The sequence below is a fragment of the Ambystoma mexicanum genome, chromosome 4q (genome assembly GCF_040938575.1).
Source record: "Ambystoma mexicanum isolate Mex_15411 chromosome 4q, UKY_AmexF1_1, whole genome shotgun sequence".
Classification (NCBI taxonomy): Eukaryota; Metazoa; Chordata; class Amphibia; order Caudata; family Ambystomatidae; genus Ambystoma; species Ambystoma mexicanum.
The window spans coordinates 682,001,000-682,015,353 of record NC_090928.1 but is presented as its reverse complement, the minus strand read 5'-3'; the positions used below and the strand labels follow the sequence as shown (position 1 = coordinate 682,015,353).

The 14,354-nt window shown below is 42.1% G+C and overlaps 1 protein-coding gene across 2 annotated transcripts in view; it reads left to right on the top strand.

Annotated features, from left to right (window-relative positions):
- GPCPD1 (glycerophosphocholine phosphodiesterase 1) overlaps positions 1 to 14,354 on the top strand; it is a 1,217,556-nt gene that overhangs the window by 293,459 nt on the left and 909,743 nt on the right. Inside the window, exon 7 of one of the 2 annotated variants that reach the window (XM_069608267.1) lies at positions 2,954 to 3,077. The exons of the other annotated variant lie outside the window; for it this stretch is intronic. Within the exon in view, the coding sequence (XP_069464368.1) occupies positions 2,954 to 3,077 (124 nt within the window). The remainder of the gene's footprint in view (positions 1 to 2,953; positions 3,078 to 14,354) is intronic. 2 annotated transcript variants of the gene reach the window in all.

The following is a 14,354-nucleotide window of genomic DNA, read 5'->3' as shown; positions in this document are numbered from 1 at the left end:
CAATACTGTATAGTTTGTCTACCTACCAAAAACAGATCATTGTCAACCCCTTTTTTCCCAGTCGGGTATTAAGGCTAGCATTTGGTACTCTTATGTGCTACTTGGGTATCCTCCACATTTGGGTATGTGAAATAACAAGTTTTGGCTATGTCATTCAGCGCCTAATGTGTAATTTAGGCAGATACATGTCCATCTCCTTCGTTACTGCCAATTTCAGATCTTTTTATAGGGGAACAGTGTCCCACATCTGCATTACTGACTGGCTGTTTTTGCCAAATGTCGGCACTTGTTTAGACTCAAACCGGCCTTTTGACTTCTTACATCACACTGAGTCCCTAATATGTACATTCTACATCTATTTACTTCAATAGCTGATCTTCGGTTCGAACCTTGGATCTACATTCTTAATGCTTATTGTTTGTCTCAGTGTTTTATAATTTTATCTTGTACCATTAGATGTTTTCTAAGACCTTTCTGATCACTTTTTGTCTGGATGATAAATTCTTGTTCTTTTTTTAAACAGGCGGTCTTCATCAGCTTCATTGTTTTTGCTTTTTGCTATTCTATATAGCACTGTCCTCTTTATTTCTTCACAGCTGTGTCCTTTAGAAATAAAATGTTCTACCATTGGTGCTTCTTTCACCTTGTTACGGATGCAGCTCTTATGCGCACTTATCCTTGTTATGACTTTTCTTATAGTTTTCCCTATGTAAAGCAGTGGGCATGGACACCAGATGGCATATGATACCATCTCAGTGTTGCAGTTGGTAAGTGATGATTGTTGCCATTTAGTCCTTAATCCTATATCTGCATTTACCGCACGGTACATATCCTCTTATAGTCTACATGCCCCATAGTTCTGGCAGGCTTATTTGTTTTTGTAACTTGGGACGGATATCGTTCTTCATGACTTGATCTTTACGGTTATTACTTCTCTTGAAAGCTATCAATGGCGGGCCTATTGGTGCTTTTCCTTCCTGAAGGATTTTCCAATTCTTTTTTTATGGATTTAGTAATTTCATTTGCGCGGTCTGAGTAAGTACTTACAAATACCATTTTGTCTGCTTGTTTTATTTTGTTTTGCTTTTGTATTCAAGAATGGCTTCCCTATTGTTATTCCTGGCTCTTTTGCAGGATTTCTTCACAAGTAATTTAGGGTATTCTCTTCTGGTAAAATTTATTTTTCAGGGCCTTGGCGTCGGTTTATAGTCAATAAGTCGAATGCAATAATTTCGAATGCCTTAATGTCGGATGCAAAATGTCGAAAAAAAAAGTAGAATTCTTTTTTTTATTTTTTAATTTTTTATGGGGGTTCCCCCCAGCCCCCTGTTTTTTGTTTATTAACACTTTTTTAACTAACTAGACCCAATAAAAAACATAAATTAAAAAAAAAATCGACATTTTTATTTTCGACATTAATGCATTCGAAATTATGGCCGCCGACAGCCTTGGCGTCTGTTTCGAAGTCATTCTTGTCCGTACTGTTCCGTTTCAGTCGGAAAAGATGCCCAAAAGCGAGTTTCTGCCTTGTATCTCTGGGATGGAAGCTTTCAAATTAAAGCGGTTCTATCCGTTTTTTTTTTTTGTGGTATGGTTTCCCACCTGCAGCTGCCTTACTCTAGCTCGACCACCCTCGCGCTCCTTTCCCTGACTTAAACACGCAGCCTCCTTGTACTGGCTCCCTCAACCACCTAGTATTAAGCCACTTGGTTTCTGCATTGTGTACCACCACGACACACTTGCCTCTGTCACTTTAAGATTTATCCAGGCCACAACTCCACCACCAATGTTTTTCTCAAAGCCCATCGCATTCAGTTGGACAAAAATGTACACAGTTCTTGCGGTGGGATTATTATTGGTACTGCTCCCTTAAAATGTGTATGAATGCATTGTGTCACAGCCGAAAAGCAGACCTAAACTGTCTCCTTATTTGTTTTTCCATGGGTATTCCAGGCCATTGCTGTAAAATATTGTACTGCAATAAAAAGGAACAGTCCTGGACGAGATTCCATATGGATTGAATGCATTGTAGTCTTGCAAAAGCCTGCCTGCGTTGTATTCATGATTTTCTTTTGGAAACCACTGAGCCTAATATATTTTAAGGTGTTGCTTGTTTTTCGTTCTAGTGGTATTTGTTGTGCTGGGGGGCTGGGAGATGCATATTGGATTGAGTTAATCTGTTTACAGCAATAATCTACGCACTTTATGGGATAGTATGTAAATAACGGGAACATGGATTAAGTATGTTTTAGCGTTACTCCCGAATTGGGTACCTACATACAAGGGAATTCTGTATGTCTTGCATATTTTTACACCCCAGTACCTACACGGCCCACCCTTTGGTCTGATGTAGCATAGAATTAGATGTAATTATCAATGTAAACTAAAATGTAAGGATATTAACACCTGGATTTTGTTATTGGCACCATTAAAGAAAATGTATTTGCATGCGTAATGCTTGCTTCTGCCTTTCCAGTCTAACTTTAGATCCAATGAGAAAGCTCAACTAGGCCTTTCGCTAATGAAAGCCGCATTTATTGTTCGTCATTGATAACTAAAATCCATGTTCATACACTGTGGCAGAGAAAAACCATGAGATGTTAAGAAGGGTGGCTTGGATACCCAATCTGTTAAGCATGGGTTTGGAATCGCTTTTAGCATTAGAGATTGGTCCCTAATTGTAAGACTGCAATGAATTAGCTTTTCGCATTGCAAAATAAATTTGTTTCCAAAGCATGAATATTTTTGGTTCCACTCATTTAGCTCTGCTTTTCAATATGCTGAAAATGTGACTTGGCTGTACAATGTGTTAAATATTGAAGAATATTTTGTGAACGTTTCAGATTGTGATAGCATACTGCAATGATTAGTAGTCCGTTATTTTGATGCATACAGTGATTGAATAGATTGCATATTTAACAATTGCTTATTTTCGTCATATCTACTTTGCCAGATGGCGTCGAAAGAGTGGATTCCGGATGGCTGACATGTCAGACTGAGATTAGATTACGTCTGCATTATTCTGAAAAACAACCCGTTTCTATAACCAAGAAAAAATTTAAAAAGTCTAGGTTTAGGTATGACTAATCTGCTAGTACTTTATGTAATGCCATTCCTTGAAGGAATCCATATTTGATCAAATGATTTTGCTAGTGCTACTGTACAGAAGTGTCTTTTCTAGAATGTCTGCAATTTAGCAATGAGCCTTTATGTTTTATTTTTTCAGTTCCAGGTTTCAACCCAAGCTTAAAAAGGGGTAAGAGGAATGTTGAATTGCTCATAGAGGTAGACTGTTGGGCACAATCCTACATTTGCGTAATAGCAGGATGCAAAAGTTCAAGTTGCAAGCTAGTAGCCAGCCATGAAGTCACACAATTTCTTACTCACCAAGAGTCAACTATCACTAGCCAACAGCTAGCGGTGAGTGCCCATTTTGCACCCCGGTAATGGAATCAATCCCAGCAATATCAATGTGTTGTTTTTTTTTTTTTTTCTTTTGCACATGTACCATATGCACACAAACGTATTTACAAACTGCTTACCTGAAGGGTTCTATGCCTGAAGGCAAAAGGCCTTATGCTGTTGTTGTTCAAATGGTCTGTGGTGTGATGGTGTTTGATAAGTGGCTGGTGTGAAGCAAGTGGTGGTTGTTCCATGCGATTGTGTTTAAATTGGAGTTGTGTTGTGCTCTATAGCATGGTAGGAGCACAATATTTTCCGTTTTGGAGGGGGTGGTAATATATCAGTGCAGAACATTTTCCAATTTTGTTAGCCTCGTGGAACAGAGTTTTGGAATACTGTTAGTCGTTGACATCGACAATATCGGAATATCGTAGTATATTCTTCCAGAGATCGATAGATAGATATATATTCGCCATACATAATGTCACCAGGAAAAGGTTGTGGCAACATTTTATATGGTGACCATATATATATGGGGTCAAGGGAAGTGGGGATGGAGGGTGTCCCCCCACATGGTCAATGTAATAATGTCCTTGCAAAAAACGCAAATTTCTTGTCGACTTTTTTGCCAGGTGACGTTTTTGCAGTGACATTATTACATGGAACCGAAATACTGGGATTGTAATAACATCGATGCAGGGTTTGTTCGGATGGTAGTTGCACAATGCTACAGTTCACGTTAAAGGGCAAGTACCAATTCAGAAAATGTTGGATTGGTGGTGGGAAAGTCTGGATTGGAATGGTGGCAGCCTAGTTAATACGGTGTTGCAGGGCATAGTTAAAATGGTTGTGGCAGTATTGGAAACATTGCATTTCTGTTGTCATAATTTTGCAGCGCAATTGTATAGATAATGTTGGAATTCTAGTGACAACGTTGTATAGTCCATTTATTTTGGCGATGTTGAAATGGTGGTAACATGCTAGTTTTGAGTTGTGGTGTTAGAGAATGTTGGAATGGAAATCGTGACAAGAACATTACTGGAATGTTTGTCACATCTAGAAATTGTTTGCTTTCTACTGGAAGATTTGTGTTACCTTTTTAAGGTTATGAAGAAAACAAATGGTGCTGGGCACACTGATGGGCAAATATACTCTACAGCGATCAAATTAAGAGGTTGAAGTCAGCAGAAGCTGCAAATGAAATGCAGGATACAAAATGGAAAATATGTGCAGCAGGGCAACATTGAGAATGGCCTTCGATTAGAAGGTTCAGCAACATAAATGGGTGGGTAACATGAATGGGTACGGGTTAGGGGAAATGTACTGTTGGGTTGTAGAAGTATAGAAAAGAAGCAAATGGATCATTGTAGTTAAATGGGTTACAGTTAGATAATTACACTTTAACATGGAATATGCAGGGAAAATTATTCAAACAAACATTTCCATAAACTACCATACAGGTTTCTTGAAACTAGTTCTGGGCTTTTTTTTTTTTTGCCCTTGCAAGTTAACATTGCTATAAGCTCCCTCTGATTTAGTTTGTCATGCGTTTATTATTTTTACTTCATGGTTTTCAATCTTCCAGCTATTCTACAGAATCAGAGCTGCAACCAACCAATTGATTGTAGTTTATACATTTAAACCACTTTTTGTGAATCTGTTAAAGATGAAAATGTGCATAGACCCATCACTTAGGCCGTTAATGGGTTTGACGGTAGCAGTAAATACAGATGGTATTTGGAAATGCTGCCTTTTTTTCCCTTCGTACCTTTCTCATTATGGGCCCGGGCAAATTTCCACTTGTTATGCCACATCTCATTTGTTAAGAGTAAATTCATCACTCGCCATTTGCTAGCCGTACACGCACCTTATGTTACCTCCTTACAAAATACTGCATTCAATTGAATGCCACCATAACTTAATGCACTTTTTTACCTCCAACTAACAGATGTATATTCCATTTTTAAAATAAAAGCTCCCATAAAGGTTTGGAAAATGTGTTTTCTGTAGTGAAGTGAAATGACAGCCACCCACCTTTGCCATTTAATGCACTAAAGCGTTAGAGTGGACCTATTTTTGCATTTTCACAAAACATTTTACAGTTGCTGTATGTATTGCTCTTATCAACCTATGTGAGTGTGCAAGTGGATGGCTAATACTTAGAAAATGTATGAATGCATGCACATTTCTAAAAATGCTGCCCGCTGTATTTCTTGAAATTTGCATCCTTTAACTGCCAACCTGACCTATTTCTTTCATAACTATATGCTTTCCAGAAAAATCACTTGATGATGATCTTTACATGGTGTTTCCATTCGGAAGCCCCAAAACTCCACCTCCTTAGAGCAGCTAAAGAATTTATCTATGACTACCTGTGTTCAAATGTTTGTATTATGAAATTCCTTTGCACTCGAGATAATACCTAATGAAATGCAAGGATTTGCCAGTTATGTTTCCCTTAAGGAAATGAATCCAAGAAATATTGCAGAATTCCTAATGAGAGCACTGGCTGTAGCATACAGAATTAACTATAGTATTTTTTAAAATGAACAATTATAGTTTGTCTATTTCTCCTGTGGCATGATCCGGAAATTGACATTTCCACTCGTTTATGATTAGATGGTGCCAAATGTGATGGCAGAAAAAAGTTGGTTGGTGTGATTAAAATATATTTTCAACAGTTTCTCCCCAAAATTAAAAAAATATGTAGGGTGCAAGTGCTGAACCAAATACCCATTGGCTACTCATCTCCAGTTCCTTATAGGTTGCCTGGCACTAGGTGACTTATGATAAACTAGTTGTATTATGATACCCTTAAACAGTCATAGGTATATGTTTCGTCAAAGTGATAATCTCGCCCCAGGAGGTTAACCCTAGATCATGAGGCCCAGCCCCAGTTCAATTGTATTTTGTATACATTTTGTTTCTGTAAAAACATGTTTTATTTTTTAATTTGTTTCAGATTACATTTTTATATATTTCTTTTTCGATTCTTTTTGTATTTGTGTTTTTTCGTTGTTTCTACAAAGATCGTGTTGTTGCCCTAAGATGTAAGATATTACAGCTGCACTGCAAGGTGCAGTTTGTTGGCCAAAGGTGAGCAGGCAGTTCTTGCTGGTCTAAACAGCTGATGCACCAACAGGTATGCCCAGGCATGTCTGGAAAACAATCGTCCAGCGATAGGGGCACTTGTGTGCAGAGCAATTGTGGAGGAGGGGTGGGGCTTGAGCCTGTTGTGAATTTTTTTTTTTTTAGTCAATGTGTTAAGTTTTTAAAAAAATATTTATTAAACTATATATCTGTTCACAACGCATAATAAAAACCTAGTACAGGATTAAACCTACGTCAACTGTCGGGGTTAATAAGACTTATGGATGGTCATATTTACAAGTGTGTGTGTGTATATATACATGTTTATTAAAATACACTTCCTTTTATATGCCTGACAGGTGGTGCAAAGGTCGTTTTATTGAGCCCCACACATCTTTTAAACTTTAAGCTACCATCATTGTTAATCTTTTTATTACATTTATTTTTACAAATAATTCATTTTTAAAATGCATTTGTAAATGATCATTTTGTTCCAACTAGACAACCATATTTACAGAAAACAATATTTTAATGTACATATACCAATCGGGATATAGTTCAAACTATATTTCGAATGGATTGTGTCCTCCCACGTATTCCTCATCTTTGATATATCCAAGTCTGCTTGCAGCTTGCTCTGGATTTATTTTTTTCTGAGTCATCCAGCGTCGAGTCATGGCCCTCGACAGCCTGCGTACTGTCCTCAGCCGAGGCATTGACGCTGGTATATGAAGCATGCGCAGTGACCGTTAACTCGGTTCTGTTTTTTCCACGTGCTAGCGTGCTTTGGAGAAACCTTGCCTCAGCGTAATTTCGAATTGTGTGTATACTTCAGCAGTCGGTTCATAGTCTACTCGACATGGCCTCAACACCGAAGACCGGTTTTAAGTGGTGTGCTAATTGTGGGGCAAATATGTCCATCACAGACACGCTCTGAGTCTGTCTGTGATGTATGGGGGTAGGCCACAAGGTAAATGACTGTGGCTCGTGCTGGTCCATGGCGGTCAAGGCCTTGCAGGGAGGGAAGGCGAAATTCAAAGCAGGTAAGCCCTCTCTCAAATCCTCCTCCACTACCCTGAAAAAAAAATCTTCTGACTAAAAAGACCAGCATGGAGTCTGATGTATCTCCTTTCGGCAGGCCTAAGAGCCCGGGAATAGAGATTCATCGACAGAAATCGAAGGAGCCTCCCGTGACGCACAAGGTGAAATCACAATCTTACTCCTCGAAGGCAAAAGGTTCAGGGTCTTCGACTCCGGTCTCAAGGCTTTCTCCTAATCTGTTGAAGCTGTCTGGAGATTCATACGAACCATAAATCCATTGAGGCATTCACCATCCGCTTCTTCGAAGTCCCCGATGGCATTGGTGCATTCAGTTCCTTCGAAGCTTACAAAGACCTCGACTGACTCTACGGAGTCACACAAACCATTGTCTAGACTGGATTTCTTTAAATCCATGGAGTCTATCTTCGAGGAAGAGGAGAACCCCCCTGACTGTCTTCAGAGCTCTGGTTCTCTCCAGGCTGGACTATTGCAACAGCCTCTCCCTCAATCTGCCTCTTTCCTCTCTCCGCCCTCTACAACTAATGCAGAATAGGACACCCAAGATTTGTCCTTGGCCTCATGCCCAGGGACCGCATCTCGCCAGTGCTAAAATCTATCCACTGGCTCCCGGTGGTTGCAAGGTGGGGGAGGGGGCATCCAGCATCTCCCAGACTTTGACTTCCTAAGGTTGCTGGGCCTCATTGCATCATGCATTTTTATGGTGCCAGAAGCCAGTCTGAGAATGAGATACCTTCAGTGGGCTCTCAGATCCCAGTGGTCTAAATTCTCCAGCAGAATGACTGACCTTTTCCAGGTCCCAACAAAGGTCACCCAGGATCTCCTGTGGTGGGCCTGCTGTGAGAATATAATGAGGATAACCCTTTTGGCAACCATGGCTAGAGATGACACTAGTGACAGACGCCTCCCTTCCAGGATGGGGAGCACACATGAAGGATCTTACAGTCGGCGGACACTGGTTTCAGTCGAAGTCCAGACTCCAGATCAACCTTTGGGCGCTGAGGGCATTCCTGCCCACAATACTGGGGAAAAGTGTCCTGATAATGATGAACAATACAGTGGCCTGCAAGTGATTTCAATCCGGCACACACCCCAGTCTCGCCCAGCATGTAGTGCGCAGATGAAACCCTTATTTATTTTATCTATAAGTTCAATATTCTGAATGATATACCACTCATATCACACACTTCTCCTGAGACCCCGCTCCCCACCAACCCCCGGTCACACTGAAGCAGGAATCCGGCTAGTTTACAAAGGTGAATATTTATTTAGAATTTAAATCATAATATATTTTAATAGGTAGCAACAATCACCAATGGGGTACAGAACACTGAATAATATCTTTAATGCACTAGGAATCAAGTAATGAGCACAAACAATGCAGCAAAGAAAATAATACTTTTGGGTTGGTTTGGAACAGATAGCACTATGGTTAGGCGTTCCCCCTGCAACGCCCCCCCCAACCCACCAATAGGCAATATAAATAGATGTGAGGAGAGAGCAGGTACTCAGGAATAAGGCAGATCAAACAGAATATCACTCCCACCTTCCCCCTTTAAACTAAAGAGAAAAACGGAATTGACCTTTCAACTGTCAGTATGGCTTTGAAATTGGCTGAGCAAAACCACTAAATGTGGTCACAAATGCTTAATTTATTATAACTTTCTATGGGAGCCGCTTTGAACAAATGCAAGCAAACACAAGCATGATTTAATCAAAAGAAAACATTTCATTTAAAATCTCAAAGGCCAAGTGGGAAATTATTTAAAGGCAATTCACACGTGTAAACTTTTTCAACAAGGAAATTCACAGCAAACTTTTACTTATGCGGTTTTTGATATAACGGGACAATCGCACTGTTTAACACTGAGGTTTTGGGTTGTAGAGATAGCTAAGGATGTTAGGTACAAGTAGGAGTTGAAATATTGCTTCTATTTAAAAATTGAGGGAGTTGGAGGTTTTTCGAAAATAAAGACATGAATTTGAACAAGGACTTCAGTTTAGAATCAGAAAATATGGCTTATGCTTTTACTCAAGGCTAGAGCGTTTGGGCTAGGCAACCAAGTCGGGACAAAGTAAGCTCTGAGACTGATTCATGACTTCAGTAACACATTCCCATCATCTTCCTCGGCGGCACCAGTCCAAAGGCTCAAAGTGGGATTTATGGATCAGAGTTACACAAATAAGATGACTATGAAAATGGCACTTTAGCAACTAGACAGAATAAGATATCACTAAAGATGTTGACACTGTTACTGGTTATGAAATTAGGGATAGTTCAAAGGTTAGAATGGAACAAGATAATGCAAGGTATACAATATTTCTCTAGCATCCTATTAATACTCACAATCCACTGGGATTGAAGATTTTTGACAGTCACGGTTCTGGTCAATGGATTGGGTCTATCAAGGAAGGAGAGCACATCAGGCGTGGGACTGGATAAGGTAAGCCGGTCACCGTAACTGCACAGGATCTGCCCTTCTTGTTTCTGAGTATTCAAATCAGCGGGATAGCGAGTTCATCAGGTATGCCTTAGGGTAGCAAGCCAGATAGTTTCAGGATGCTAGTTCAGGATGCTTTCCCATACCACAGTGCTATACTGGGTTGTGAGAATAAGTTTGAGGATTGAGGCCTTGCTGAAAATGGTTCAGCTACTGCTTGGCCTAATTCTTGGCCTCTGGATCTGGAAAGATGTTAAAGGCTGGATGTTGAATGCTGGAACAAAGTGCTCCGCTGGAATCAGAAGAGCGACTGAGTCCCTATATGTTAGCTGTCTCTATTTATCCTTTCAAATGACATCACAGAAATGGGTGTATGGGCCGGCTTAACTAAACCTGCCCCTGTGAAATGGGATTGGATCTAGCCTCCTCTCCGCCTTGCATCTGAGTGATTGGATCAAGGACGGATGATGTCACATTTATTGTTTGGCTTTTACAGTGCTTAGAAACCTCCCCTAGCCACTAGTATCAAAATCAAATGTTGTCCTAAATACAGATTTATACATTTGTAACCTCTATGAAAATCACACACAAAGATTCCATATTTTATGTAGTATCTGTTCATCAAAATCCTGCAGCTGTGAGACCTTGTTTCACCTTTCTGCAGAATTTTGTCCATTTCGCGATCAACACAATTTCCAATCTTTCTGGAAATTTCCACAAATATGTATGATTACCATAGGGATGTGTGTGTAAAGTTTAACAATTCTAGCATTAATACATTTCACATAAAACCACATATATTGCCTTTCCTGTCCAGAATATGTTACACAGTTCCACCGCCTCTTGAAACGTAATGCCATCTGTCCTTTTTATATTTTTCACCACTTTGGATAGCAAGTTATGAGTCTCTAAAAATTGTTCATTATTATTTCTTAGCAGCAAATGGTCTGCCTTTTGTCTCTCCCTGGAGCACAAGGAGTCGCCCCCTCATTTGGGGAATTCCTTCAAGGAGCAGTTTCCAACCTTTTCACACGTCCATTTCCTGGCCTGGAGGATCTGCCATTATTCATTCCTTGGTTGTAGACCAAGTTATGGCTTAACCCACAATTATCATATGTCAGTGAGTTTCTGCTGAGAGTATTTCCCTCCGCTTGGGGAAACCTGTTTTTCCGCTTCTTGCAGGCCCAGCCAGGCTAATTTATTCTTTTTCTTAATTTAAAATCCAGCAGAAACCAAACTAGTTGCATCAAATGACATAGATAAATTATATTCTTAGCTTTAAACCTGTGGAATCAAAAACTGAGATCTATATTCCTTTTATCAACATTCCTCTTATGTTTGCTAATCCGGCAGACTTTTAGTTCCGATAACTTTGTAGTTTCATCAGGAGAGCCCATCTGACAGGGCTGTCATTCACAGATAGCCCAGTGTGCTTCACACAGATTTTGACGGGGGCTGTCATTCAGAGGCAATGTTTTGCTCTTCACGTTTTAGGACTTTGTATATTCACAGTGCTTCATTAGAGTGTTGAAACAGTATTATGTACCAGCCTTTTTGAGTTTTCGCAGCAAAATGTCATTTACCGGCACATTTTGGAGTTTTACTTGCAAAGTGCTGCTGCTCCCTCTGCTGTACTCTAGGTTTGCTTGTTAAGGAGTACACTGGCACTTTTTTTTGCAGTGTGTGCTCTATTCCACCACACATGCACCATGGGTGGCAAGTTGTGCATCCATCTTTTTGTGTGTTGGAAAACGCGGTTTTGGAGGTTTTGGCGCACACAAGAGTTTTGCCGCCATTGTTGCTGTTTCTTGCACCATAAATACCAGAGTGATGACGCATAGTATAGCAAATTGGGTCAATACATCCCACAGGCCATGCACTACCTCGATAATAGAGGGGGGAGTAGGGTCAATGCCCCTGTGCAGAGGGGCAATGTAGCTCTGGTTCTGGACACTAAGAGAAGGAATCTCTTCAGGCAGTTTCTCGCCATAGAAGAAAACATGGTGGCAGGCACTCTGGGCATGCAGAGCATGATCTCCCACGAGTGGGAGTTGGCTCCAGAAGTCCTTTTGGAGATCTTTGGCCTTAGGGGAAACCCTCAAGTGGATCTGTTTGTGACCAGTGTCAATCGGAAGTGCGAACAGTTCTGCTCCAGGGAATTTCCCTAAAGAGGAGCTCTCGTGGACGTGTTCGTGGTGGACTGGGAGTTTCCACTTCTTTATGCGTTTCCACCAGACCCCGTCAACCCTCATGTCATCAGGAGGTTGAGGAAGTTTGGGAAAACCATGATCCTTGTTACTCCGGATTGGTCCAGGAGAACGTGATACCTGAACCTTCTGGAAATAGCCATCTGCCCTCCAATTCGTCTTCCTCAAAGAGAGGACCTACTCTTGCAAGAGGGAGGTCGCATTCTTCACCCAGAGATCAGGACTCCTAATCTCCACATCTGGTGTTTGAGAGGGTGAGCTACAAGCATTGGTAGCTTCTGGAGGAAGTGATGGAGATTTTGCTGTCTGCTAGAAGACCAGCTACTAAATCCATATGCCGCTACTGTTGGAACAAGTTTTGCAGCTGGTGCAGGGAAAAGAAAGTTGATCCTTTCACATGTAAGCTTCCCACTGTTCTTTCGTTCTTATTCCATTTAACCCATTCAGAAACCAGGTAAATGAAAGTTTTCTGCGCTCGCACGAGACCCCGGTGGGAGGATGCATTGCGTCTCATTGGGAGGCGTGGCAGACCATCACCGAGGACCGGTGGGTCTTGTCAGTCGCTCGGGCGGGCTTCTGCTTACCCCTTTCCCCCTACCCCACCCATAAATCCTCCTTTCCAGCAGTCGGGGTCGCTCTCCCTCAGAGCCGAGATTCAGAAGTTACTGGATCTCAGGGCGGTTGAACCCGTTCCTCTAGGGGAGCGAGGGGAGGGCTTCTATTCCCGGCTGTTTACGGTGCCCAAACCCAACCAGGCTGGCCTGCGCTCCATCCTAGACCTTTCCCAGTTCAATCTCTCTCTCTACCCCAAGAGAAATTCAAGATGATCACGCCAAATAAAGTCCTCTTTACAGAAGGGCGATTGGCTCAGCTTGGTAGACCTCCAGGATGCGTATATGCATATCCTGATCTGGAATCTGCATCGGAGATGCCTACGATTTTCCGTGTGGGAGGTGCACTTCCAGTTCCGAGTGCTCCCTATTGGCAACAGCTCGGCAGCGTGTGTCTTTACGAAGCTGATATCTGTTATCGCAGCTTATCTTCGGCAACAGGGTATCCATGTGTATCCGTATTTGGACGATTGGCTGCTGCGTAGTCTTTGTCCGCTGAAAGCCTCGAGCAATCTTCAGTCTCTCCTCCAGCTCCTGTTTCACCTTGGGCTGTCGGTGAACTGGCAGAAATCTTCCATGATGGTCTCTCAGGACTTGACTTTCCTGGGTTTGCGTTGGAACACGATTGACTGCAGTGTTTACCTGACCGGGGACAGAATGGTGGATCTGTTCGCCATATGTCAGATGTTTTTGCAGTCAGAGCATGTCGGCCTGGTGGTTCCAGAGGCCTTGTGCGTATTAGCTCTTCCTCTTGCTCGGCTCAAGATGAGGCGGATGCAGATGGCTCTTCTGAGTTCTTGGCATGAGGCTGTGGATCCGGACTCCAAGATAATATCGACTTCCGGCTTTCATGAGAGTGGACCCTGGTGTGGTGTCACCTCTCAGCAACCTGTCAGTGGGTGTGTGTTTCCAAGACCCCGCTCCGATGGTGACGATCACGACGGACTCCTCCCTTCTGGGGTGGGGTGCGATGTTGGCTCTTCTCCAGGTCTCCGACCTCTGGTCGCCCCAAGACAAGTTCCTTCATATAAATCATCTGGAGCTTCTGGTGATCTTCCTGGTGCTCAAGGTGTTCAGGCCAGTCATTGCCAACAAAGTCATTCATGTCTGCACAGACAATGTGGTGTCCATGTTTTACATCAGCAAGCGGGGGGGCACCAAGTCTCCTCCTCTTGTGGATCTGGCCATTCAGATTTGGGAATGGGCGGTTCAGCATGGTGTCTGGCTGGTGGCAGTACACATCCCGGGGCAGCTGAACGTCACGGCCGATGCCCTCAGCCGACAAACAATAGTCAGCTACGAGTGGGAATTGAAAGCGGAGGTCCCCTTACAGATATTCCTGTGTTGGGGCACTCCGGAAGTGGACCTCTTCGCAACATCAGCAAACAAACTTCCTCTGGGAGCCTCCTCTCTGGGAGATGCTCTCGAGATTCCTTGGCACAACATGAGGGCCTATGCTTTTCCGCCTCTGCCTCTGATTCATCGCACGATTTGCAAGCTGCAGAACACGGTAAACTGTTCTCTTCTGCTTATAGCTCTGTGGT